The sequence below is a fragment of the Pleurodeles waltl genome, chromosome 1_1, assembly GCF_031143425.1.
Source record: "Pleurodeles waltl isolate 20211129_DDA chromosome 1_1, aPleWal1.hap1.20221129, whole genome shotgun sequence".
Lineage (NCBI taxonomy): Eukaryota > Metazoa > Chordata > Amphibia > Caudata > Salamandridae > Pleurodeles > Pleurodeles waltl.
The window spans coordinates 858734222-858761526 of NC_090436.1; the positions used below are offsets into that span (position 1 = coordinate 858734222).

Sequence of the window (27305 nt, forward strand, 5' to 3'; positions counted from 1 at the left end):
TCATGAAAGATGCCTGCTGCAGCAGGCATGACTCTGAAGCTGATTGCCATCAACACAACTCAGGGGAGTGACCAGAGTTCACAGCCTGAAGCCAGTCACAGTGATATATGAATCAAAAGGTTAATCTCAGATCCCCAGTCTTAATCTTTATGAGTCTTTTATCAGCCACATTTGCCATTCTGAGATGTGTCAAGGCCCCTTTCTTCTGATCTATCACTGAATCGATAACTGGTCTTTTGAACTGTAAAGGGAGACTCTTCCTTTTCCCTCCAGTGTGTCCCCATCCAGCTCACAGGGATGCAGTTATACCCAAATCTGCCTGAAGGGATTCCTTTCCTCCTCATGTTTTTACCAGACAAGCCTGGGCTTCCCAAAATGGAACCCAGGGTCCTCCATACAATGTACCATTGCAGACACACTCACTCAGTGTACATTCAAAGCACACTTTCTGTTCAGCACTAATGCCTCTATGAATTGTACCTTCACATGTACATATGTATTCAGTACATGCACTCAGTCTGTGTGCACTGTTCAGCACTGACGCTTTAGTACCTTTAACCAGGGTGCATCATTTGCTAGCTGGAGTGTTCTGGGGCGTTGTAACACCAGGCTTGAGCCTTTGAGGCTCACGGCCAGGTGTTACAGTTCCTGCAGGGGGAGGTGGGAGGCACCTCCACCCAGGACAGGCTTTGTTCCTGGTCACAGAGTGCACAAAGGCACTCACTCCATGTGGCCAGAAACTAGTATGGAAGTGGCAGGCTGGCAGAGACCGGTCAGCCTAGCACTAGCAGTTGGGCTGGCATGCAGGGGGCATCTCTAAGATGCCATCTGAGTGCATTTCTCAATACATCTCATACTGGCATCAGTGTTGGTTTATTGTGCTGAGAAGTTTGATACCAAACTTCCCAGTACTTAGTGTAGCCATATACTCTTTATGGCTACCCTGCACTTACAATGCCTAAGAATTGGCTTAGACACTGTAGGGGCATAGTGCTCATACAGCTATGCCCTCACCTGTGGTATAGTGCACCCTGCCTTAGGGCTGTAAGGCCTGCTTTAGGAGTGACTTAACTATGCCACAAGCAGTGGGTTGGGGACATGGCACCCTGAGGGTAGTGCCATGTCGATTTAGTCTTTTTCTCCCCACCAGTACACACAAGCTGTGAGGCAGTGTGCATGTGCTGGGTGAGGGGTCCCCAGGGTGGAATAATACAAGCATCAACAAAAGGCAAAAAGTTAGGGGGTAACCATGTCAACAGTGGCATTTTCCAACAGCCACCTAGCCAGGTAACTTCCTATCAGGAGGGGGCTCTGATGTCACCTGCATGGCCTGACCACTCAGATGTCCCATAGTTCCCTGCCAACCTTGGAAACAAGATGGCAGAATACAGGTACCCTCTGGAGGAGCTCTGAGGAGAACCCCTGGGGTGGTGACGGACAGGGGAGTGGTCACTCCCCTTTCAATTGTCCAGTTTCATGCCAGAGCAGGGACTGGGGGTCCCTAAACCGGTGTGGACTGGTTTATGCATGGAGGATACCAAATGTGCCCTTCAGAGCATAGCAGTGGGTTGGGGAGGCTACACCCCCAAGCCAGTCATACCAATTTCCATAGGCAGAGGTTGTTACCGCCCTCTTCCAAAGGAAATAATTTGTTCTGCCTTCCTGGGCTTTAGCAGATCAAGCAGCAGGAGGGCAAAAACCTGTTTGAGGGGTGGCAGCACTTGGGCTGCCTGGAAAACCCTGTAAGACTGGTGGTAGCAATGCTTGGGGTCCTCTAAGGAGCCCACAGAGTGCCTAGAATCATACCTTCAATACTTGCAATAGTATTCAGCACTGCCCTCCTAGATACCCCTCAGCGAGTTGCCCGTGCCCACTCACCCAGGAGGGTGGACATCTCCTTGGCCCCAGGCGCCTCAGGCCATGCCCCAGTGAGCCCTGCTGCCCTGAGTGAGGAGGCTATTGACCTCCTGAGATCCATCTCTGTAGGGCAAACAACCATTGTGAATGCCATCCAGGGGTTGGCAGCCCAGATGCAGCAATCTAATGCATTCCTGGAGGGCATTCACGGTGGATTGGCAGCCCAACAGAGATCGATTCAGGCTCTGAACTCCTCTCTGATGGCAGCCATTGTCCCTGTTTAAACCGTCCCCCCTTCAATCCCCACTTCCCAGTCCCATTCTCCTCAATCCCAACCCATCCCAAGCACAGAGGCAGACGAACATGCACACAAGACAACACCCAAGAGTGTGACAGACAAACACAAGCACCACACTTCATCCCATAGGCACTTACACAAACACCATTCAGTTGCAGACATGACAACATCCACTATCTCCACGGTCTCCCCTCCTCCTCCTCCACCACCTCCCACCCAGTTGTGTCTACACCCACACCTGAATGCACTACATCAGTATCCACTACCAGCATCAGCACCACACCATGCAAAACACACACCTCACTGGCAGACACCTCCACAACATCCATGCACGCTTCCCCTGTGTCCTCTCTCACTGTGTCTGTCCCCCCTTTCTAAGGTACACAAACACAAGCACTCAGACACCCAACAGCCATCCACCTCACAACAACATACAGCTCATGCACCTGCACCCAAATCCAGCAGACAAACACCTCCAACAACCACTCCCTCATCCTCCACTCCCATTACCTTTCCCTCTTCCCACCTCAACGTCCCTAAAAAGCTTTTCCTTTCCCAGATTGACCTCTTCCCTACCCCTCCCCTGTCCTCCACGTATGGGCAGGGTAGCAAGGACCCAGCCAAGCACCTCAGCCAAACAGTCCACAGGCCCAGTGGTTGCACCACCTACTCGTGGTGGAAATGATTCCAGGACAACAGTACTGAAGGGGAAGGAGCCTGCACCAGCTGCTAAGAAGGGGAAGGAGCCTGTACCAGCTGCTAAGAAGGGGAAGGAGCCTGCACCAGCTGCTAAAAAGGGGAAGGAGCCTGCACCAGCTGCTAAGAAGGGGAAGGAGCCTGCACCAGCTGCTTAGAAGGGGAAGGAGCCAGCACCAGTGGGCAGAGGGGGGAAGAGCACATCAACCAGTGCCAGGAAGGGTAAGGGATCCCCAACCCATTAGCAGGAGGAGAGGAGGCACTCTATGCCAGCGGAAGATGCCAGCCAAACACCGCCATCACCACCAGGTGTCCCAGGGCCCCCACCACCAGCCGTGGTTGTGCAGCCATCAGAGGGTGCAGCGGCTGGGCAGGAGCCTCCCACAACCACCACCACAGTGCAGCCATCTGAGGGGGCAGGGGCTGAGCAGAAGCCTCCCACTACCACCACCACAAAGCAGCCATCTGAGGGTGCAGGGGCAGAGCAGGAGCCTCCCACAACCACCACCACAGTGCAGCCGTCACTGCCGGTGGACGCCACATAGTCCAGCCTCCATGGGCTGCAGTGCGTCCTGCCCCCACCAGAACCAATGGGCAAGACACCCACTTGAGAGACTGTTGCCTTGCACTCCCCAGCACATAGCACAGGGCAGGCTGCCCCCTCCAGAACCAGTGGGCAAGACACCCACTCGAGAGACTGTGGCGTTGCACTCCCCAGGACAAAGAGCACAGGGCATGTTGCCCCCTCCAGAACCAGTTGGCAAGACACCCACTCAAGAGACTGTGGCCTTGCACTCCTCAGGACAAAGCACAGGGCATGTTGCCCCTTCCAGAACCATTGGGCAAGACACCCATTCGAGAGAATGTGGCCTTGCACTCCCCAGGACCGAGAGCACAGGGCATGTTGCCCCCTCCAGAACCAGTGGGCAAGACATCCACTTGAGAGACTGTGGCCTTGCACTCCCCAGGACAAAGCACAGGGCATGTTGCCCCCTCCAGAGTCAGTAGGCTTATTCCCACATCTGGCTGAGGTGCCATCCCCCACCCCCTGAAGTGCCTCCCTATTGGACAACTGATGCCCCTGCAGTGTTCTCTCCGGATTGGTGCAGGTTTTGAGTGGGGCCTTGGACTGTGCCCTGTGGCCATGTGGGCCCTTTGCGCTAAGGACTGAGCAGTGTCCCTTTGATATACATATGTACAGATCTGTATTATGGCCAAATCGGAATTTTCATTTTATTGTTGGACTGATTACAATCATTTTCGACAATTCCTGTTGTCCTTGCATTATTCAGCAGATTTTCGTGAACAGATTGTTTTTGTAATACATCTGGTTGTGTGTATGGCGTGTGTATGTCGGGTGTGTGTGGTGTGTGTGTGTCACTCTCTTTTTCCTCTCCCCCTCCCTTGTGTGCTAGGCGGTTGTACTGATCGTCGTTGTCTTCGCCGGCGTCGGTGTTCCAGGTGGAACATAACGTAGAATATCATTGGGAAAACTTGCAGTTTGGGTTTCATGGCAGTGTGGTTCTTCCCTGTGTCTCCAATTGTGAGCTCTTTAATTTTTGTGCTCTATTTCCTCCCAGGCTTTTGATGGCGTTGGTACCGCCCCGGAAAAGGTGACGAATTGTGGTGTCATAATATGGTGGGCTGAACTTTGTCTTCCGCCTGGCTGTAGGTGGCTACCGCCGTGGTCAATGTTGTTTCCGCCCTTGCAGTCGGTGTGGTACATTGGCTGTCTATGGTCACAATTTAGTGGTAATTATCGCCAGCCTGTTGGCGGTATTACCGCCACTTTATCACCGACCGTCAGGGTCGTAATGAGGGCCTTAGTGATTTGTATGGGATGTGTTTACCCTCCTGGAAGGGCACAATAATTCAGCCAATCTACAAATGAGGCCTGAGAAACTCCCCTCAGAGCTGCAGGCTGATCGCTCTTTTAAATGCAGAAGGGAAAATCTTCACCAAACATTTATTAAGTCACCTCGAAATAGGCAGTAGAAGCCATGAGACAAACATTCCACCAAGCAGGCTTTCCAAGAAAATTTTCCACAGTTGATAAAATCCTGGCTTTCTCTATCCGAGCTCAGAAAGCTTTAAGGGTTAAAGGAAAGAAATTGTCTGCATGTTTCATCAACTTCTCAGCTGCCTTTGATAAAGTAAATAGAGGAATACTGTGCGCAAAACTGGACTCATGGGGGGATTGAGGATGGCCTGCTAAAGCTCATAATTGATCTCCACAACCACACCTGGGTGAGGGTGAAACTCTCGCACGGCTGAGGATTGACACCAAAACTTAACACCTACAATGTACTAAAACAAGGCTGTATTTTAGCCCCGTTATTGTTAAATCTGTATATTTCAGATTTTGCAAAGGTGTTACAGCATGACAGAGGAAATCCACCCCAAATTAGCTAATACCAAAAAGAATTCCTGGCTTATGCTGACGACTTAGTATTTCTTTCAATCACACGGTGTCGCTTACTAGAGCAATTGACTTGAGTACACACTTACGACAGGAACAATGACTTTCAGACCAATGTTAGTTATGTCATTTGATTGTAAAACATCTGATTCATAGGCCAGGATAAAATTGAGTATGTGACCACTTATACACATCTAGTGGTTATATTTGACAACACATTAAACTGGAATGTCCACTTGTAACATCTGAACAGGAACGATAAAAGCCTTCACATTGAAATGTGGGGGTGCGATAGGTCCAACTTTAACTGTTGCTAACACTAAGTTGGTTCCAGTTGGTGCATGTTGATCAGTTTGTTGGTCCCTGGAAACTACCAATAAACCAGAAACAGCGTTTCTGAGCGGAATTAACAAGATATTCAATTTACGGAAAGCAATGCCACACAGTCTAATAAGACTAGAACTTGGAAATATATCGATTAAAATCCTGATTACAATTAATCACATTAACTACTGCATAGACAGTCAAGGGGTGGACAATAACACTGTAAGATTTTGTGTAAATAAAGAATTGTCAAAACTGTATAGTGAATCACCGGTGGCAGAACATCACATTAGGATACCATTTACTAGCACAATTTGCCAACCATAAACTAACTGTACAAATTGACCAAAGTCATATGGAAACTACTGCTAACACAGGAAATCAGAATGTCACGTTGTCTCTTAGACGCTGAGGGGGCGAGACATCACAAAAACTTGTTATGTGTATATTATACATTATATATGGTTTTAAGTAACTGAAACATTACTAACAGTATACTAACAACCCCTAAGTATGTAGTGCATTGAGGAATATGATGCAATTCTTTGGACTGACTGGCATATGGTGTAAGACGGTTGGTAGGCAGGCGCTGTGGTAAAGTGATGCTAATGAACTTGGAACTCGATGTACATAACTTTAGAACAGCGATTTTGTAAAAAGCATTTTATTCGTGATCGCTATTATAAATGTTTGAAAGTTTTCATTTTAAATTAGCGATTCCTGGTGGGTCAGAATTGAACCGATTCTCATTAATATTTATATTGTAGGCCGCAATTTGTGACTCTCTAGAAATCACAGCCATCACAGAGATAGTGGCCTGCTGGGGCCAGCAAACCACCTGGTCTGTGATTGCTATTTCTTAAAGCAGATTTTTTTTAATGCAACCCGTGTCCCTTAAAGGAAACGGGACCAGTTTTAAAAATTAAAGTTTCTTTTTTGTTTTTTTGTTTAAGAGGAGTGAGTGGTCCTCTCAATATTTTTTTTTACATTCACACATGGGAAGGGGTCCTTTGGTCCTTCCTGGTTGCAGATGCATTATCACTACACTTTCATAGTCTGTAAAGTATTAATGTTTTGCAACCGGAATTCCCAGAGCTATGCGGTATTTGGAAGGGATACCCTAAACACGTCTCTTCCAAATACCGAATCAGAAACTATAGAATCGTAGTTTGGTGTTGGTGCATAAGAAAAAGCAATCACAAACAGCCCAATTCTGCAAACTGGGCTGTCTGTGACCTCAAAAATGCTTCGTATATCTGGCTCTTGGTCTTTAGCTAGGGCAGAGAGGACAGGAGACTCTTTGGTTCATACAGGTCGGCACCAGGAACACTCCCTTGGCAAACTGTCTATTTCGTTTTGTCTCCTCTCCTGGACTCGGCAACTGGACTTCTCGGACAGACTGATCCTGCAGGACAACATACTCCCCTTTGTCCCTTTCAGAAGACTCTCAGGTTGTACGCAGACCTGCATCTTCTTCAGCAAGATGGGCAGCTTTCGTGTGCCACTCCATTGCCTAGGAGAGACTTGCTATCAGCAACACCAACCGCGGCTCCCACCCTTCTTTGGTCAATGAAGCATCTTTGGGCTCTAACAGAGAGGTTCCTTATTTGAGGATGAATGGAAAGCAACGTTTTACTATGCTTAACACCACATATATGTACCTTGACAACATATATCCTCAAGGTGCTTAGATTTGAAGTTAAGAATACTAAATCTATATCTAACTATTTGAGCTTACCTTCTCGATAGGTTGGTCCCCAATATTTTGACATGATATTCTGTCCACACAATTTTTTTCATATCAATATTCCGTCAGACAACCATCCGGATAGGTTGCTGTTGTGATGGAGGCATTCAGGCTCAGGGTGAGTGCTGAACTTATGGGTTGTAATCTTAAATAAAGATGTGGTATAGGCAAGGATCCAGTGGAAGATGATGCACTGCATGGTGGTGGTGGTTTCATCCACGGGGATGGTGGGCTAGGCTATTAGTGTGGTTTCATGGGTGTTGGTCGAGATAGAAAGGCACACTACAAAGTCAGAGAGGACCGGTTGCATCTGGATGTGTATCTAAAGTCTGTAGTTCTGGAAATGGTTTGAAATGGTGTCACTGCTTCCATCAAAATGAAGTGAGACCTTAATCCACCTTGCTTCATTATGTAGCACATTGCAGTTGTGTTGTCTGTCAATAGTTGGATGGACCTACAATGAAGGAGAGAAGGGCCTTGAGCGCCAGCTGAATCGCCAGCAGTTCCACCAGGTTGATGTAATAAACCTGCTCTTCTGGAGACCAGATGCCTCTGATCTCCAAATCGTCCAGATGAACTCCCACCCTATGGTGGAGGCAACCATCACCACCATAGTCATGGTCAGGGGAGAGTGAAGGCCATCCTGCAAATCAGGTGTACTTCCTTCCCCCACCAAGCCACTTCAGCTGGAGTGCTGGGGCAAATCACAATGGCCTCTGACAGGTCTCCCTAATACTGGAGCTACTGCATGCCAAGGCAGCACTGCTGGGCCTTCATGTGCCAAAGTGCATGTTGACTACGAGAATGCAGGAAACCAGCAGACCTAGGAATCTTAGGACTCTCAGGACTGGGATTCGTACACCTTGCCAGAAAGATGGAACCATTTCCTGAATGTCTCCAATCCTTTGCAGAGGAGGATAGGTGCGGAGAAAGGTGGTGTCCAGTACTGGCCATATGAACTGAAGTCATTGGGAGGGTCAGAGGTGAGATTTGGGCTGGTGGATCAAAAAACGTAGGGAGAACAGCAGCAATTTTGTCAATTGCAGATAGTGCAACAGCACCTCTGGCGAACTGGCATTGACTAAACAGTCATTCAGGGATGGGAAAATGGGAATGCCTAACCATCTGAGATGGGCTGCAACCATGTCTATCTCTTTTGTGAAGACTTGAGGTGGTAATGTTAAGTCAAAGGATAGTGCTGCAAACTGGTTGTGAGTACAACTCACTACAGATTGCAAGTACTTCTGGTGTGATTGCAGGGTGGGGATGTGGAAGTATGCAGCTTGCACGACAAATGACACCATCCAGTCTCCAAATCCAGCGCAAGTTTAAATTGGGCTAGGGTCAACGCCTCCTTTTTGAAGAAAAATGGCAGGGCCCTGAGATCTAGAAACTGACGTAGTCCGCAGTCCTTCTTGGGCCCCTGGAACTGACACACGTAAAAACCCTGGCCCTTTTCTTCCTCCGGCACTAACTAACTTTTGAAGAGGAAAGCTACCACCTTCTGCTGAAGAATAGTCAAATGGTCTAAAGGTGGAGAAGAGGGAGGTGGTGGGATGGGGCACAGTCTGAAGTAAGGGAAGGGTGTTGCCCCTTTCAATGATTTGAAGACCCCACCGGTCCAAAGTAATGGCCTTCCAGGCTGGAAGAAAATGACATACTCGCCGTCCCATAGGCTCTGTGTGGGTTTGAGGAATCCTAGAGGTGTATTGCCTGATAAGGGGGTTAGACTGTTGCTGAAGTAGCAGTTGGAACTGTCATGAAGGAAAGGAAGTCCCTCTTACAGTCCGCTGTGTCAAGGCCAGACTTTATAATATGATGGGAGGGCTTCTGACCATCTGCAGTATTTTCCTGAAGTGGTCCTTCATGTTCACCGGCACATCTGATTGGTGCATTTGAGCCATGTCACACAAGACATGACTTTATCTTGCAAAAATATAGTTGACATTAAGTGACTCGACAGCCATATTGCCTGCACAAAAGGCTTTCTTACCCCAGGCTCGAGTCGTTTGGATTCCCCGTTGGGTAGAACTGTAGGAAATGTACACCCAGTTAGTGATCCAGAACAGGAGGGATGAACGATGAGGCTCTCCAGTGAGGGATGGCCCAAAATAAGGGTTTAGTCACAAGGGGCTAGTCGGTAAGGTCAACCTAGCTGTTGATTGCTGGGATAGAAGATGATTTCTCCCAGGCTGCCATAATAGTGTCCATCAAGACTGTCAAGACTTCATTACAAGGACGACGTGGTTCCGATGTTGCAGAAGAGGACAGGGGTGCTTAAGTGAGGACATTGCTCTTAGTCTCTGTTGGGGGCAAGAGAAGATCCAAGACCTTTGCAGCTTTTAACATGAATGTATGTAAAGACACTACCTAAGGCATTGATAGTCCTGTGGAGAAGTCCAACACCAATTCAGGAGAAGTGTCTTAGCCACTGGCAGAAGCCACCCTATATAATTCTCTAGGGTCCCAATCGGGACGTCATAGGGAAGACACTCAATAAGGTCAGAATCCATTCCAAAAATGTCATGGAGCCAGCCTCTATATACGTCCTTTCCCAAAAGCTGCTGGGCCTCTGTGAGTGCACCTCTGAAGTCCGGAGCCGGACTGCGATGCCAGTGGTGCAGTATCTGAACCTAGAGGTGAAGCAGGTGGTGGTGGTGGGGGTGTGACCATCATTGGCATTGCTTGCAGAATCATATGTTTGAGAGCCGGTTTAAGCAGTGAGGTGAAGGCACTGGTTCTGATGGAGCTGTGCTGAAGTTAATCAGATAAAATGGGAGTAACATTGGAAGTTGAATTGGAGGAGTCACTATGCCCGAAGGGATGCTGGACGGGGTCAAAGCTTTTGCAAAAGTGGAATACATGGCATCAAGAAATGCTGCTGAGTGTGACCCCAGATCCAGGGACTTGGGTAAGGTCAGCACGGATGCTGGAGTCTCGTGTGCTGGAGGTGCTGGCACTGAGGGCTCTGGGAAAGATGACGGTTTCTTCAGAGCAGGGTCCAGTGGAGGAGTAGGGCTGCGCAGATGCGGGTCCACTGGCATCAACATGACTAGCTCCTGTTCCAAAGACGAATGAGATGGAGAGAGATTGGGAGACTTATCCTTGGAGGGCTTCATTGTGTTCCTGTGCTTCTTCTTTTTCTGGTCAGCCGAAATATAATGTGGGAGAATGGAAGCAGTGCCTTGACTGTTTGAGGCATCAATAGTCTTCTTTGGGCCTGGCCATGAAGAGTTCAGCCTACCGCTCTTTTATGGCCTTAGGGTGCGTGCTGAATTAAGGGGAGCAGGGCTGAGGGTCATCGTCTGAAATCAGGCACCAAAGGCAAACTGCATGGGGTCCATGATGGACAGCTGTCCATCAGTATGTCTACAGGGTTTAAACCCTGATTTCTTGGGAGGAGATAATTAATCTAATTTATAAAGTGTGCTGATACTCAAGGGTGTCTTGGTGCTAAGAATCTAGAAGCATACTGAAGACAAACTGATCGGAGGCTCAGCAGGTCATAAGGATAAAGAAAACAGATGTTTACGATTTGGTTGATTTCTGAGGTATAGTGCCAATTTGTTGCACAGCTGACAGGCGGTATAGACAAAACTGCAACCACCCCAGAAGACTTTGTTTATCCTGGGGACAAAAACTAAAAAAGATGCTGCTAATCACAGATTTCCATTTAGTTGGTAACACCTTATTTTACTTGCAGGACAGTTGGATCTAATACTATACAGGGCCTTGTGGGCTAGGCAGAGGGCTTTAAAAGCCACTCTTTTCTTTACACGAAGCCAGTGAAGTTCCGTTAACATATTAGACACCAACATATTTGGTGAGTTCCTTTAAGAGGTGAGCAGCTGCGTTCTGCAGCATCTGGAGCTTTTTGAGTGCCGATTGTTGAATGCCCATATTGAGGGCACTACAATAGCCAACCTTTGATAAAAACACAAGGGATGATTACTGATTTTTGGAGCTGGAAAGGAATGAAAGACTGCACCTTCCTTAGGGACCTGAGCAGTAGAAAGCATGAGGATGTAATTTTATTTATTTGCTCTCACAAGAATAGATCAACATCAAAAATTACCTCAAGGTTCCTTACCTCGGGGCATGCTCTTGGGCGGGGGGCAAGGTTTGTGGCCACCATGAGTGACCCAGAAGGTGGACTCCTTTCCAAAAATAAGAACCTCCCCTCTGTTTTTTCTGAATTTAATTTTAAGCAATTGACAATCATCCACTTGACACTGCATTCATACATTTATTGAATCTGTCTGCAACTTCATCCACATTCCTTGGGATTGAAACCATTATTTTGGTATCATTGGCATAGGCACTGTAGCAAAACCATACAAATGAATCAGCTTTGCCAGAGGCGTTATATAAGTATTAAAAAGCGTACGGCTGAGCAATGGATGACCTTTGGGGAACCCCACAAGGGAGGAAGATTTCTAATAACATTTCCCAAGAGCCACTGTCTGCTCTCTGCTTCTTGGAGATGAGCTTGTGTGCAGATCCAGTGATCCCAAATTCAGACAGACATTCTAACAGAACAATGTGACTGACCACGTCAAAATCAGCAAGAGATCCAAAGCTGTCTCAGTGCTAAAACCTGATGTGAAACTACATTGAGCATTCTCCAGAAGATTATTCTCTTCCAGATATTCAGATAGGCTGGCACTGAGGTGTTTTTCGAGTAACTTAACTGCAAAAGGAAACTGTGAGATTGGACAGAAATGTCCCCCCTTCTTAGGGTCCAACAAAGGTTTTTTTAACAGAGGTAAAATTTAGACCTTTTTCCAAGTGGCTGGAAAGATACTTACCGTAATGATAACATTCAGCAAGGTCATCAGGACTGGTGCAAAACTGTCTGTAATTTCCTGTACCAGCTAAGGCGGACAGGGGTCGGAAGCAACTCCAAATTTTAGTTAACCAATAAGCTTAATCATTTGGTCAATACTCAATAATGGAAAGTCATGTAACTCAGATTTCTTGGAGTCCAAAGTCAAGGACACTTGACTTGGGTTAACTACAAAACAAGTGAAATCTAATTCTCCATACACTATTTCGACTTTGTTTTAAAAAAAGGCAGCCAGCCTATCACATAATGCCTGGCTAGGAGGGTAGCTGGAGGGGGGATTGAACTTAAGAGAGATTGGACTAATTTAAAGAGTTCCTTTGAGGAATTCAAGACAGAGTCGATTTTGCTCGTATACAATTTGGTCTTTTTATCCAAAATTAGATCTTTATATTCACCAATGGTTTTTCTGTACTTGTCTCTGTCTATCACACTGTGGTCCTGTCTCCAAGCTTTCAAAATATTTGTTTTACAATTTGGGAGGAAAACTCCTCGGAGAGTAAGAAGCTATGGATCTATGTCGAAGGAGCGAAAAAAGGGAACTTACTTCTGTGCACTAAGGGGTATATTTAAGAGCCTCTAGACCACCGGATCGACACTTTTTGTGACGCTACAGTGGCACAATGCCCTGTGATATGTTTACAAGGTGGCGTGGAGCCACTTTTTGTGGCTTAACGTCACCTTGTAAATACGGCCCCATCACAGACAGCACTTTGCGTGGAAGGGGCGTCCAATCGGTGTAGCTGTGTGCATGCCACGGCAACACCCATTGCATTTTGACGCTGACCTCAATTTATGAGACTTTGTAAACCAGAGGCACTGACAAAGTCTAACTCCACCCCAGAATTGGCGTTAGAATGGCACAACGAGGTGAAATGCTTTCACTTCTTGTTTTTTGCTCTTTCTATGTGTGCTGCATTCCGCAGCACACATAGAAAGAGCAAATCACAATTTAAGATTGTTTTTGTGCAGGAAGGTGTACACTCCACCTGTCACAACTACCGTTTGGATGATTTATTGAGTTACTCAGATTGCCCCCATGCTGGGGTTGGTTACAACCCTGGTGGAGTACCACGAAAATTACCAAACCTGACTATCTAGCGGAAGTAAGAGTTGCAAGAAGGTTTCCATGGATGATCTCATGGAAGAATCACTAATGGTAAAATGGCACAATTGACAGCTTAAGCTCAAACCTTGGCCACCTCCACAGAAGGCCAGGCACAGGTTCTGGCCCTTGCCTCTCCTGTTAGACAGAGCAATCTGCAGCTGCAAGTTGTTTGGGTGAGGTCAGGGTGTGAGACCAACGTCTCCACTTGCAGGGCCTGACAGACAAGCAAGGGCCAGGGTTTACAAGGCCTAGGGCTCTCCTTCTTTGCACAGAATGGTGTAAGCTCAGTGGAGTAGTGCACAGAAGTATGTGGTGGGGGTCAGTGCAGTCAGTCTGGTCTTGGTCCCACTGGATGCCTAATAAGATAGAAAGCCCTCCCGAAGATGAACCTATGTTCACTCTGTGCAATTCTTGGGAGCCAAACTGCAGTGATTTCTTGGGCTGGGCCTCCAAGAGGCCAAGCCTCCTGCATCTGATCAAAATATATGGCAGATTAAATCCTCATACACTATGGAATTGGAAGTCCTTTATCCATCTGAGTTATATATAATTGTTCGGCAAAAAGTGATCCTTCTATCCCCACATTGTGCTGACGTGCGTTTCAGTGGGACCGCACAGCAGGAATCACCTTCTTAAGGGCGCACTAGTGGAATGTGACAAAATCTACGGATGCGTCTCATTGAGGGATCAGCTGGGAGTTCTGGTACCAGTAGGTGAGGTGTTCCCCCTCTTTTAGTCGGGTCCTCCGAAGGTGGGATCCGTTGGCTTCCCAGTCCAGTAGTAAGGTATATAGTAGAGTCATTTCAGTTTGATCTCAATTGAAGCAAACAGGTAATTAATGGGGGAAAATGATGTCCCTATGCTAAAAGTGCTTATGGTGGGAATATAATTTCTGAAACTGACATTTTAACAGACTAACCTATATTTCACAACAATCACTCCTACTGCATGAGCGTGAGCTAAATTTGAAAATGTCCCAAAAGAGGCCATCCTGCCAAAGTATCTCTAGTTTTGGATAAATGTGAATCCAGTAAGGGCAATTCTGATAAACAAATCACTCTAGCAATGGGGATATCAATTAAATGTAATTAACATCAAAGATTGAGTTTATCCCCTGTGAGTGATATCGCGCACACAGCTTAAAGCCCTGGAACATTTAATTTCAAGATGATTAAAAGAAATAGCTGTTTCTGCTGTTTGGTTAGTAGCCCACCATAAGGCCTACCCCATTCAGCATTCGTGGATTTTTTACAGGACAGCAAACCGATCTAAGGCTTGCTATTCCCTCAGCCAAGACTCCCGAAACAACCAAATTACATATTTTTCACCAAGTTCACTTAGCTCCACTTTCTGACACAAGTTCTGAAATTCTTGAATATTGCAGGACAGGACCCCCAGTTCTTGGGAAGACCCTTCAAACGTCATGTAAAAGTGGTACCTATAGCATTGGGAATAGATAGGGGATCTTACCGGTTCACACCAAAGAGCATGCCAGCATATTTAAGGTGCTCTTGCACATTAACTTGACAGTTGTATGTTCAACATAAAATTATACAAAATGACTCACCTCTGATTCTAAACTTTCATTTTCCTTGGTGATTTTGTTCAGCTGTATAAACAGAGAGCAAAGGGAGAAAGTAATTATTTGTGAGGAGATCTCAAGTTTGCAACCTTCTCACTTGGGCACATGAAAGATCAGATTATACTAAGGGCACAACTATTATTCTGGCACAAGGCCCATTGCTCAGTCAGGGAAACAGAGTAAATGACTCCATCGCTGTGGTGGAGGGATTACCCGCCACAGTCCCTGTCACAGCGGTGCCTGCTAATGCTTTTTACAGTTGGTGTAAGGCTCTGTCAACATGAGTCAGCCCTGCATCAAAACTTGTATTTTTTTATTTTCAAAAAGAAAATTCCAAAATGGTATTTCATTTATGTAAAAAAAAAAAAGGAATGCTCCACTAGCCATGGGAGTAATCTCCCATTGAGGGTAGAGCATTATTTGGATTTTGCTGTTCTTCACTGCCTGGGTTTGCCTGGTGGTGACAGACACTATACAAAAAGACTATGGGGGTCATTACAACCTCAGCGGTCTTTTAAAAAGACCGCCAAGGGACCGCCGTGCGGAAGACCGCCATTAGTGGCGGTTTGCCGCTCGGCGTATTATGACCGTTGGCTGCCCTCCGTCATTTTTCTGACAGAGAGCCGCCAACAGCCATACTTGCGGGCGGCGGGGAAGTGGAGGTTGCTCCACCGCCACGCCAACAGAACACCGCCCAGCTAATCACGTCCTGTGATTCTGCGCAGCGGTGTTCTGTTGGCAGTGTGGTGTCGGCGGAGCTGCCCCCATGGCTCCCGTCCCCTCCCGAAGGATCAACAGAACAGGTAAGTCGTTCGTCCGTTAGGGGAGAGGGGTGAGGGGGTGTTGTGTGGGTGCATGGGGGGGTGCGTCTGTGTATGTGGGGGGGTGTGAGTGCGTGTATGCTTGCGGGGGTGTTGCATGTTTTGGGAATGAGTGCATGTATGTCTGTAGGTATGTCTGTGTGGATGTGTGCGTGAATGTGTGAATGTGGGTGTACGTGTCTGACTGTGTGTGTGGATGTTGGCATGTGTGTCGGTGTGTGTGCATGTATGTGTGTTGGTGGTGCCTGCGTGCGTGTAGGGAGTGTATGTGGAAGGTAATGTCGGGGGTCGGGGTGGGGAGGGGGGTCCTGCCACCTTTGGGGGGTGGCAGGGGTGGTGGGGGGTGTAGGGGAGGGATTTGGGGTGGGGGGTGGGGGAGACCCCTATCAGTGCCAGGGAACGAATTCCCTGGCATTGATAGTGCTTACCGCCATGGATTTCATGGCGGTTCCTACCGCTGGAAATCCATGGCGGTAAGGCGGGTCAAAATACCGGCGGTGGTATTGTCACAGCCGCTGGGCTGGAGACCCAGGTCTCCAGCCCAGCGGTCGTCTCCGCCCTGGCGGGCGGAACGGAAAAGCGGCGGATGACCATGGCGGTAACTGCCATGGTCATAATTCCAAAAATAAGACCGCCAGCCTCTTGGCGGTCTTACCGCCGCTTTAACACCGTCAGCCAGGGTTGTAATGACCCCCTATATGTACGCCCATCATGATTGGGTAGGCAGACATATAGGAATCATTATGAGTTTGGCGGACGGAAAAGACCATCAGCCAAATTCCAGCGGTCAGGTTGCTGACACTGTGGACACCTTCCTGTGGGCCCCATTAGGAGTTTCCTGCTGGCCCAGTGGGAAACAGCCTATAACATTGACGCTGGCTCATAATTGAGCCGGTGGCAATGCTGCAGTGCGTAGGGTGCACCAGACAGTGAGCAATGCAAAAGGGCTGGCCATGGGGGCTCCTGGACTGCCCATGCCAAGTGCATGGCCCCCCTCAGGCCCCCGTAACCCCGTCCATGCCAGCCTTTACATGGCAGTACTACTGCCATGTAAAAGCTGGAGGAGTGGGGGGTTTTAATCACCAGGGCGGAGCTGCTTTCCTGTGGAGGAAAACTGGTGTTGCTGGTGGTCCAACCATGGCGCAACTGCCACGGTTGTAATGTGGCGGTCAGATCACCAATGTGACTCTGGAGGTCTCAAGACCACCAGGGTTGTAATGACCTCCACTAGTAATTTCTCCAAAGGCCTTTACTATATCAGGCCATCAGAAATGTTTGGCAATGGCAGTGTCGGAGTAGTAGCCATTGCAACAGGGTATACATACCACCAACATATAAATTAGGCTGATCTTACAAATCAATACCATACAGCCTGTTGCATTGATGAACACAAATTATATAGTTTGACTTCAATAATATCAATCTAACTGCCACGGGGAAGGGAAAACACACAATAAATGGCAATCAAACTCACCATAAAAATTACACAATTACACTTAAAGCAAACTCTTTCTGAAAAAAGTACACTTATTGTCTGACATTGTTATGAAATTAATACATAATAACTACATTATCATTTATTAGTTTAGAACTAGTTCAGTTCCACTGGTTAACCTATTCATACATACACCTTATTGAGTAGCTGGAACACAACACCCTACATATGCCAGAGCAAACACATATATTTTGAAATGATCCATTTACTGGACTGTAACAATACTTTTGGCATAATAAAAGGGGTTACTTGACAGCAAGAATGTCACTGGGAGTATACTGCAATTGCAGGTCCAATATATTGCAGGATAAATTTATCATAGAAAAAAAGTGTCACCCTCAAAAAGTTCTGAAACTTCATAGGGTCAGCATTGCGTTCTTTGACGTGCAAACTACGTTTTTCTAACCCTCTGCTTCTATCTCAAATTCTTTGATCTCCTGATTCTGATTGATATCTTCTACCACTGGGTTCAGCACAAATATAGCAAGCAATTACAAAAGTAATATGCCTGATTCTGTGATTAGTGAAAGTTCTTCCTTATTGGTTGGCTTGTTTTTATTTGTAGGTGTGTGGATTGTGAATGTGCAGATGTGGGATTTATTTCAGAAGAGAGAACTGGTACCAGACCATCTTTGTTTTTTTGGCAAAGTGTTTCTTGAGGGTGAGGTTGATGTCCAGTGTAAATCCAAGTAGCTTGGTATTCGGTGGAAGTTGGGATTCAAAGCCGTCAAGGTTCATGTTATTGAGACAAGTATGTACTGTAGCTTGTTTGTTGTCCTTGATAAATACCAGGAATTGTGTTGTTCAGGTAGGTGCGGGACATTCAGGTCCAAATGGTGTTGGATGTCTGAAGCAGAGGAGACTTTCAAGCAGACTTGTGTGGCAATTACATATTGATAAATGTGATTTAGATATTGATATGCAGATACATGCAAATTGTTCAAATGAAGTGTGATAATAAGACAACTGTGACATCCAAGAGGGGATATAGTTTTTTCTTGGTAAATCACACCCCAGGAGCAATCTCAGCCAAATGCAGCAAGGGTAACAAAACTAAGATGTAGGTTACAACCTCACTCACCTCTTTCCAAGAAGGCTTTGTAATTGAATTCAGTACATTTCAGTCCAGTCATTTGATTTTAATGCTCATTATTTATGTTTGGAGTTTCCATCAATGGACTGGAAAAGTGGTTTCCGTCACTATATTGATCAAGACCAGCAACAACTGTGTGAGAGTACAGGAGAACAGAAGGGGCACATACAGATCCCATACAAAAGAGGTCATTCGTGTTAAAAAGGCTGTTTAAGCCAAATGTTCATTTCATTTGGATTAGGTATATTAACTAGAAGGTGAAACTAAAGAAGAACACATTCTGGAGAACTTGCTTCATGCAAATGTGGTAGTTTCCATGAGCAAACTATGCTTCACAATGCTTGATGATACATATCCATTCTATTCCTACTCACAAAAGGAATGCGATTTGAGAACTACAATTGCACCAGTGTCATTTGCAATCTGAAATAGGGTCTTTTGATACATGTACCTCAAAATTACATTTTCAACAGCAAAAACAGAGTGCACACACACTCACCTTTGTTTTAAGGGTTTTGAAAATAGTTTGTTTTTTCTCAAGCTACATGAATAAAAAAGCAAAGGAAACATGATTACTGTTGCGGAGATCTTAAGTTTCAAACATTATCACTTGTGAGTAAAATTAGAAAATAGTAGTAAACTTTTTAAAGTGGCATCATGTAATGTTCACATTGCCAATAAAAGTAAATGACACGCATATTAGAACTCCAAAGATATTAATATAACTGAAATTAAGATAACTGACACATTAGAATACATTCAAATTGGCTACAAAAATCATAACATTAAAAATAATATATCAACACTGTCAGAAATTAGGTTATTGATTGTTTTTTGGGGGGGCACCTCTACCAATCTGAAAAACATTATCTGGTAAGGTCACAAGACACTTCAATGTTTTTCTATGCTTAACACTAAGAGCCAGATTTAGGAAAGTTTTGCATTTGGTTTGTGTTACTTTTTTAACACAGACTCGATGCAAAACCTCTTTTTGGCATTTACAAACCAATGCAAATTGGTATTTGCATTGGTTTTTAAGAAGAATTATCGCAAATCATTGTGAAGTGCTGCTTTGGGTTACTCTGTATGAAGGGAGAGTTCTATGGGTAGTACATGGGCATTCCTGTGCTGCCATCCATGGTTTATGAAGCAAAACCTTATCTACTAACAATAGTAAGCAGGGTTTTGCAACATCAATTAATGGCACTTAGAAGCAGGCATTAAAAGGAGAAATGTTTTCTTTTCTTTTTTCTTTTCAAACTTTACATTTGTGCGGCACTGTACAGCACACATACAAAGTAGGAACAATTGTAAAGGTTGCCTAAGCATAGGGTTTTCGACTGGAAGGGAACCCTTTCAGCACAAAAACTATGCTAGATTCACTCTAATACCCTTGCACTATGGCACAAAGGCATGGGCATGGCGCTCAGTAGCAAAATTCTGTGCTGGAGCTAGGGAGAGGGGTGGAGAGTGCCATATCTCTGTCCAAACGGTGCTGTTCTGCTCTCTCCCTGTCACGCAACACAGCTCAACAACTCTGGGTAGTGACCTGGGTTGCGTGACACTTTTGTAAATCTATGGCACTAGATATAGCATTTCCACTTGAGAAATGGGTTCTACGTTCAAACAATTCCAAACAACATTAAAGATACCAATACAACACAATAATTATACCAAACCAGTTTAAAAATTAATTCAGCAAGCAAAAAGACACTGGTTGCTATCAGTCAATGAATACAAGATGGTTAAAGTTTTAAGACTAAGGGCCAGATGTACGAAGCCTTTTGCATGTCGCAAACTGCGAAAAATGCAGTTTGCGGCATGCAAAAGGCCGAACGCGATGCTCATCCCCAAATTGCGAGTCGGTACCGACTCGCAATTTGGAAATGCGACTCGCAAATAGGAAGGGGTGTTCCCTTCCTATTTGCGACCGCATCGCCATTCAGAGTTGCTTTGTGACCGCGAATGCGGTCGCAAACCAACTCGCAGTTACCACCAGTGTCACACTGGTGGAAACTCATTCGCAAAAGGGAAGGGGTCCCCATGGGACCCCTTACCCTTTGTGAATGCCGAAAAAAATATTTTTTCAGAGCAGGCAGTGGTCCTATGGACCACTGCCTACTCTGAAAAAAACGAAACCAAATGGTTTCGGTTTAGTTTTCATTTTGCAGCTCGTTTTCCTTTAAGGAAAAAGGACTGCAAAATGAAAAAAAAAAATGCTTTATTGACAAAGCAGTCACAGACATGGAGGTCTGCTGACTACAGCAGGCCACCATCCCTGTGAGTGCAGGGACTCGCTATGGGGTCGCAAACTGCGACCCACCTCATGAGTATTGATGAGGTGGGTCTTTGCGACCCCATAACGAGTCGCAGAAGGTGTCTGAGACACCTTTCTGCATCCAATTTTGCAAGTTGCAAATTGCAAGTCGGTCAGACTCGCAATTTGCAAGTCGCAAAATTGGAGTTTACTACATCTGGCCCTAAAAGAGCTAAGCAAACCTAAGAAAACATAAAGCGCAAAACAATGTCAATAATTGGGGTAGGCCAAGACCATATCATGATTTCACACCAGCTATGATGGAGCGGGAAATGGATAAGCCTAACAAGTGAACTTTTTTACTGTGGAATTTTGCTACTTTTCTGGGTCTCAGAATCTTTCATTGTGGTAAAGTAGAATGTGGAAGACAGTGAAGGTCCCCCAAAGATACATCATCTTTAAGCTGGCTCTAAAGCCTTCAGATTTGGCACCATAATCTCTGTGAGGAACAAAGATTGATTTTGTAGCAGTCAAGAATGCTTCAGTGCTGTCATAAATTCTTTGCTTCGCCTCAGTCTCAAGACCAATGTTTGGACAAAATCACTTTTTTTTGGTTCTCAAAGTTATCCAACGAGGTGAGGCTGTATGCTGGAGACAGGTAGTGCTCCACAAGGCCACATTTCTTTATTTAAAGGTTTCTTCAAGGCAAAAAGGTCAGAATGGTACAAACATACAATTCGATCTTCCTTGCCACTTTCTCATGGTCCTCCAGAGATTGATAAAAGAAAGTCCCAAAAGTTTCTTGATACTGGGAAAGTCACTTCTGGTCTCTCCTATATCCTTTAGGTCAATAGGGCAGGCTTCCAGGCACTAGGTCTGTCACACACAAGAGCTCTCTCGAGTTTTATTGAATTCCACTCACATCTGGCTAACTGGATCTTCATCAGAGCACAGGCCTGTTTGCCAGAAGTGTCCCATTATCAGTCAATAGCCAGATTACATTTTTAAAGCAGTTCCAGTCTAGCCATCGGGGCCCATATTAGATATATGGTGTGCTGTCCTTGTTTGCACCATGGCGCTGGCGCATCATTAAGCAAGTGGGGCAGGTGTAAACGGGGCAGTGTGCAGTAATTTGATGAAGGTGTTGCCTCCAAAGCAGCAGCAACCTTGCACTGCTCTGGGGGCAGCACATTTAGTGAAATACGGAGCAGCAGCTTTGAAACAGCTCTGTGTTTCTCTATGCCCAACCCACCTACATTTTAAAAAGGATAATGCTGGCAGTGCATGTGTGCCAGCAATCTCAATATTACAGAAGGGGGCTGTAAAAGAATCTACGGCTCCTTCTATAATACCATAGTGCCCCGGAGGTGCAGTAGGGGACTCCCACACCTGTTGCACCTCCAGGGCACTATGAGTAATGCAGCCACAGGAATCCTTCAGTCATCTGCCCCCAACAGTCTGTTCTCCCAAGTGCAGGAATGTTCTCAAGACTTGTACCCTGCACACCAGCTAATGTTTGATGAATTCTGTATAGCCAATCCTAGCAACTATATCATAGAACACAAACCTCCTTTTGCAACGTTTCTTATTGTAAACCTTCTCAAAGTCCCTCATTCAAAGAGCCATTGGCCTTCTGTCCATTACAAATCCTGGTCTTCCCTTAACGATCCACACCTATGGGAATGAGTGATTACTCCTGTCTCCCTGTTATCGAACCAGTTTGTATATACAGTATTTTGCATACCATCTCATGGAAGTCTTAAACCACCTGATAGAGCAAAGGACATTATTGCAGGTGGAAGGAAGCAAGCATAAAAAAGAGGTGTGAGGGTTTAGAGCTGGATGTCGTAGAACAATCAACCCTTAAAGCTAGGCTAGGTCAGCAGGACCCCCCACTACACTAAACTTGAGCATTTTGCCCCAGGGAAGTGGTGGTCCCCTAGGCACGGGGGGCACCCAGCCCTCCCGCATGCAATCTAATAATCACCCAGGGGCTTCAACAAGCCCAGGAGGGGGGCTCCATGCACCCCCTCCTTATTTTTGGCATGCGCCTGGGTCCTCTCCCACCCTGGGGCTGCAGTGAAAGAAAAGGGTGGGGAAACTGCCTTGTTTTTCCAAAATGTCAGAAAAATACACAGATCCCAATCTCGATGTTTTAAAACAAAAAAATAAGACTTTTAGTCCTGGCGGGGTCCCTCTGGGGTCAGGGTGTCCCTACCTTGGCCCCTTTCATTTTTTTAATCTTTTTTTTTTGGGACTCGGCTGAATGTGAGTCTTAAGATGGCTGCCAACACTCCCTGCTTTAAGTGTTGGCAGTCAGTCAGATATTAGATCTGCGGAGGATCCGCGTCCCTATTTATATCGATTTTTTAAATTCTAATTTCTCCAAAGCTACTGAATGGATTTACACAGATTGTCACAAAATTTTCAAAACTTATACATTGATCAGTTCAGCTGCTGTCTTGAAAGTTTCGGGGTGGTCTGTCAAGCCGGCCTGAGAAAAAGAGGTAGTTCTAAAACACTTTTTCCCAATTTGAAGTCAAAGGGAATTTTCAAATTTTTGAACACTACTACAGCCCGAACCACCGAACGGAATTCTACCAAATTTGACACAAAAGGTAGCTCTTAGTCCAGAAAGAGTGCCTTTTTTGTTATTTGGTGTAAATCCGTTCAGTAGTTTTAGAAATATTAAAAGAAAACCTCATTTGTATATACGAGGTGCAAAGGCTTTGCAAATACTCCTGGTCTTGTGCAGAGATCTGATTAGCTGCCAACACTTCAATCAGGAAGTATTGGCAGCCATTTTGAGACTCGGCTTCGGAGTCTAAAAAAAAAAATGCGAAAAAAAAAAATTAAAAGGGGGCTGGGTACTGTTATTCTACCCCTCTAGCCTTGGCGTACAGTTCCCCCAGCGACCCCCATCCAAAGGATTAAAAGTATTTTTTTTAAATCACTGGGAAAACTGTGGTAAATCTGTGAATTTTGCTGTGATTTTTTAAAAAAAGAGCAAGCTTCGTCGCCAGCGCTTGCTTTACTTTTTTGCGCCGTGTGGGTTAGGTCCAGGGAGCATAACATCAAAAATAAGAGGGGCCCCCTTGTAGGGCTTGGGAAAGCCCTGGGGACTGCCACCTCCCCAGGGTGCTGCTTTTAATGTATGTGAGGGGTGTCTGCTCCCCAGGGAACGCCACCTCCCCAGGACAAATCTTTATGAATTAATGTGGGGGGGGGGGCGCTCGCGGCCCCCCCTCCAGCCCCGGGGGCCGCCACCTCCTAGGGACACTTAAAAATATGTATGTGGGTGGGCCCACTGTGCCAGCGCTCTGAGGATAGCCACCTCCCTGGGGCAGATCATTTTAAATTTATGAGGGGGGCCTGTGCTGCCCCCGCAGACCAGGGGTCCACCACCTCCCTGGGGCAATTCATTCAATTCATGGGGTATGGGCCGCGTAGTAGCCCCCCCTCCTCATCCCTGAGGACCGCCACCTTCCCAGTGCTGAAATAAATATATGTAGGGGTCAATCGGAGAACCCCGGCCCCAGGGACTACCACCTCCCTGGGGCTAAATTAAGCAATGGGGGGGTGCAGTGGCCCTCCTCATGGAGACATAGATGGCCCTAGGGACCGCCACACCCTGGGCCAGCTCCTGCTACTTCCTGAGGTGCCCAACCTTGAGTGGCAGCTGTTTGCTTTTGCTTGGTGGGAGCTGGCAGCTCCCACCAAGCACTGGTAAACCTAAATTTGCTTTCTGGAAGCAGGAGCTGTCAATCAGCTCCTGCATGCAGAAAGCAGAGTTTTCATCTGTTTCCCTGCATGCAAACATGAAAGGGGGGCTAACTGGGACCACGGGGAGGCCGTTTGCGGTCCTGTCACTTTTCTCGCTCTCCTTCTTCCATCCCATAATGGGATGGAAGAGGTAGAGAGAGAGATTGTTGTTGCAATGTTCTCTCCATACAATTACTTCAAAGTGTCACACTAGCAAGATGTTTGGTTTGAACACTATAGTTATCTTTTGCTGCACAGCAGAACAGAGGCACCTCTGGCCTAATGGGAAGTTATTGGATTGTCCCTCAGTAGGTTGCAGGTTCTAAACATGATATCTTATGGTAGCGACTGTTAAACTTTCCTGTGATGGAACATTAGCGTCTTTTTCTCTTCCAAATCTGTGGGTTGAATGTCATAATTATATCTGGACACTGCAATGTAAGCAGTCACCTGTGACATAGTGGTTAAGGTTTCAAACTCTCACAATGAAATGTAAGGGTTTTAGTCTAGGTCTTCCAGTGATCATTTCCCTACTTTAATTTCTTTTCAACTTCAAATGATTAATGTACTTGTTGAAAGGTGATCTCACTCTTTTTAAATGACAAATACATTTTTCTTTTCAATCTGTCTTACAATAGCTCAATCTAAGCATTTCATCAAAGCCTTAAAAAACCTTTCCCTCTCTCTCTCTCTTTCTCTCCCTTCAATTCCTCAATGTCAATCTCTTTCTCTAAATTGCTCTGTCTCTCTCAGTCTCTCACTGATGGTGTGGGGTTGGTGTAGTTAAAGGGGGTTGGCTGCTGGGTCTGGCCATAGGCCAGTCCCTGTGGCCACCCCCTGCCACACATAGCTGAAGGCTGTGCAGGGCCTGGGGTTGGGTGGCTATAGGGAGTTGACCGTAGGCCAGGCTCTGTGGCAAACCACCACCGCACATGGCCGAGGGCCGTGTGTGGTGTGGGTTTGGCTGGTTATATGGGGAATGCCATGGGGCCTGTGCGCAAGCCCTGTGGCTAACCCCAGCTCTTTATAGCCAAAGGCTGTGATTGGGTGTTTAAAGGGGGTCAGCTTCAGGGCCTGGTCTCGGGCCAGGCCCTGTGGCGAACCCCAGCCATGGACAGCCAAAGGCCGTGCATGGCTAAGGTTTATTTAATGTATAGTAATTAAAATGATTTTACATTTTTAAAAAAACATAGAAATTCACTAAAGAAAACAAATATTACAGGGACAATATCGTTAGGAAATAGAATTTAAGAAAACATAGAAATTCACTTAAAAAAAACAAAGGTTACAGGGACGTTATATTTAGGCCCACACTTTAAATGTTAAAAACCATAGAAATTCAGCTGTCTCAAGTAACTATAACTCTTGCCCTAAGGTAACTATACCTCGCGCCCTCGCCATCCACTGCTAATTACCCCACAAATTACAGCACTCACAACATCTTTGATAACATCATTGATGATGTTACTGTAACATTTACAGTAAAATTATTGATGAGATAAATGTGCATGGCGGAGGCGCAAAATATTGTTACAGACATTTCCCTGTCTGCATTATTTTTAAATGTGAATAAAAACGGAAATTAGGTTGCTTTTTGAGTAATTCTAAATGATTGGCAGGCCAAATGCTGTGTAGATAAAAAATAGGTGAATTTTAGTAATGAGGTGCAAACAGCAGTAGGTATACACTAAGTTGACACTAAAATGTTCATGTGTACAGAGAAGTGTGTTGATTTATCATCTGTTGGATTTCCTGTCATTGAAATCTGTTGGCCATTCAATTGAGAGCATACATTTATCAGTTAAATAAATGTGGAAAAATACTAGTTTCAGCTTTATTTTTTCACAAACCCCATAATAAATGTGGAAATGTTCAGATAAAGTTAACAAAAAATTAATATGGATAAATACAGATGGAAATGTCAAAAAAATAAATATCAGAAAACCAGGAGCCCTAAATATGACCAAAGAAGAGACAAAACCAAAATATATAAAGAGTTTTACTGCTTCTAAAGGCAGCACCTATTCACAAAGTAATGGCAGCAATATGGCTGTTGAATCAGAGGGCCTGCACCCGGCAGTGAACTTTGAATTTGACCCAGGGAGGGTTCGCAGAGAAATTAAAACAGTGGGAAGAATACTACCAGGAAATGTAGAGAGTGAGTATGTCGCTAAATTTGATGTAACTGGAGTTAAGTTCATTGTTTTTAGGCTAAGTGAGGCTGAAAGCAGAAAGAGGGTGGGAACACACTGCCTCACATCCCAGCACTCAGGTTGCCCCAGGGCATCATGGTAAATGCAGTGCAAGATAACATTTACTTCAGTGACAGTCTTTAGTTTTTCACCCTTGTTGGTGCAGAAAGTGCTGTGTATCTCTAGACTCATGATTCAGGGTAATTGTCCTTCTTCAGTACAGATCAACACATTTTTTGGGGGTGCTGGTAATGCTGCACCAACAAGGGTAAAAACTAAAGACTGTCACTGACGTAAGTGTTATCATGCACTGCATTTACCATGTGGCATCGGTGCAAACTGAGTGCAGGGATTTGAGAGATACTGGAAGATTGCTTGCTTTAATACGTCCTGCTCGCTGATGTGTTGCTAAGATGCCACAGGTGCACCACCTAGTGGGCACCAGATGCAGCGCACCAGGCCTGCACTCCAGAGGCAGGTATAATTCATAATGGACTCTACTCAGCAACTCCAACTGTGGCTCCCCTGACTGGTTTTGGCAGTGCATCAGGGTGGGTGTAGCAGTGCACTTCTTTAAACAATGAATTAATTGTTAATCCAAACTGAATCATTGGAATGTAATAGTACAGAGTGAATCAGGGCAGTTTAGTTTCTGTATCTAATTAGCTGTAGCATCAAGATCCAGTTTCAGTCTATTCAAATCGACTCACAACCATCCTCTGCTACCAGATTTGATGTAGCTATTTTCCTTGAATGCATTCAATTTAGCGTCATTGAGGGATCAAAACTGGTGTTAATTCCTAAGGAATTT

General features: G+C 45.7%; 1 protein-coding gene across 1 annotated transcript in view; it reads right to left on the minus strand.

The window, feature by feature from the left end:
* LOC138302262 (trichohyalin-like) overlaps window positions 1-27305 on the minus strand; it is a 250555-nt gene that overhangs the window by 199990 nt on the left and 23260 nt on the right. Inside the window, exons 3-4 of the mRNA XM_069242564.1 lie at window positions 18783-18824; window positions 14860-14901 (exon numbers count right to left, since the gene is read on the minus strand). Of these exons, the coding sequence (XP_069098665.1) occupies window positions 14860-14901; window positions 18783-18824 (84 nt within the window). The remainder of the gene's footprint in view (window positions 1-14859; window positions 14902-18782; window positions 18825-27305) is intronic.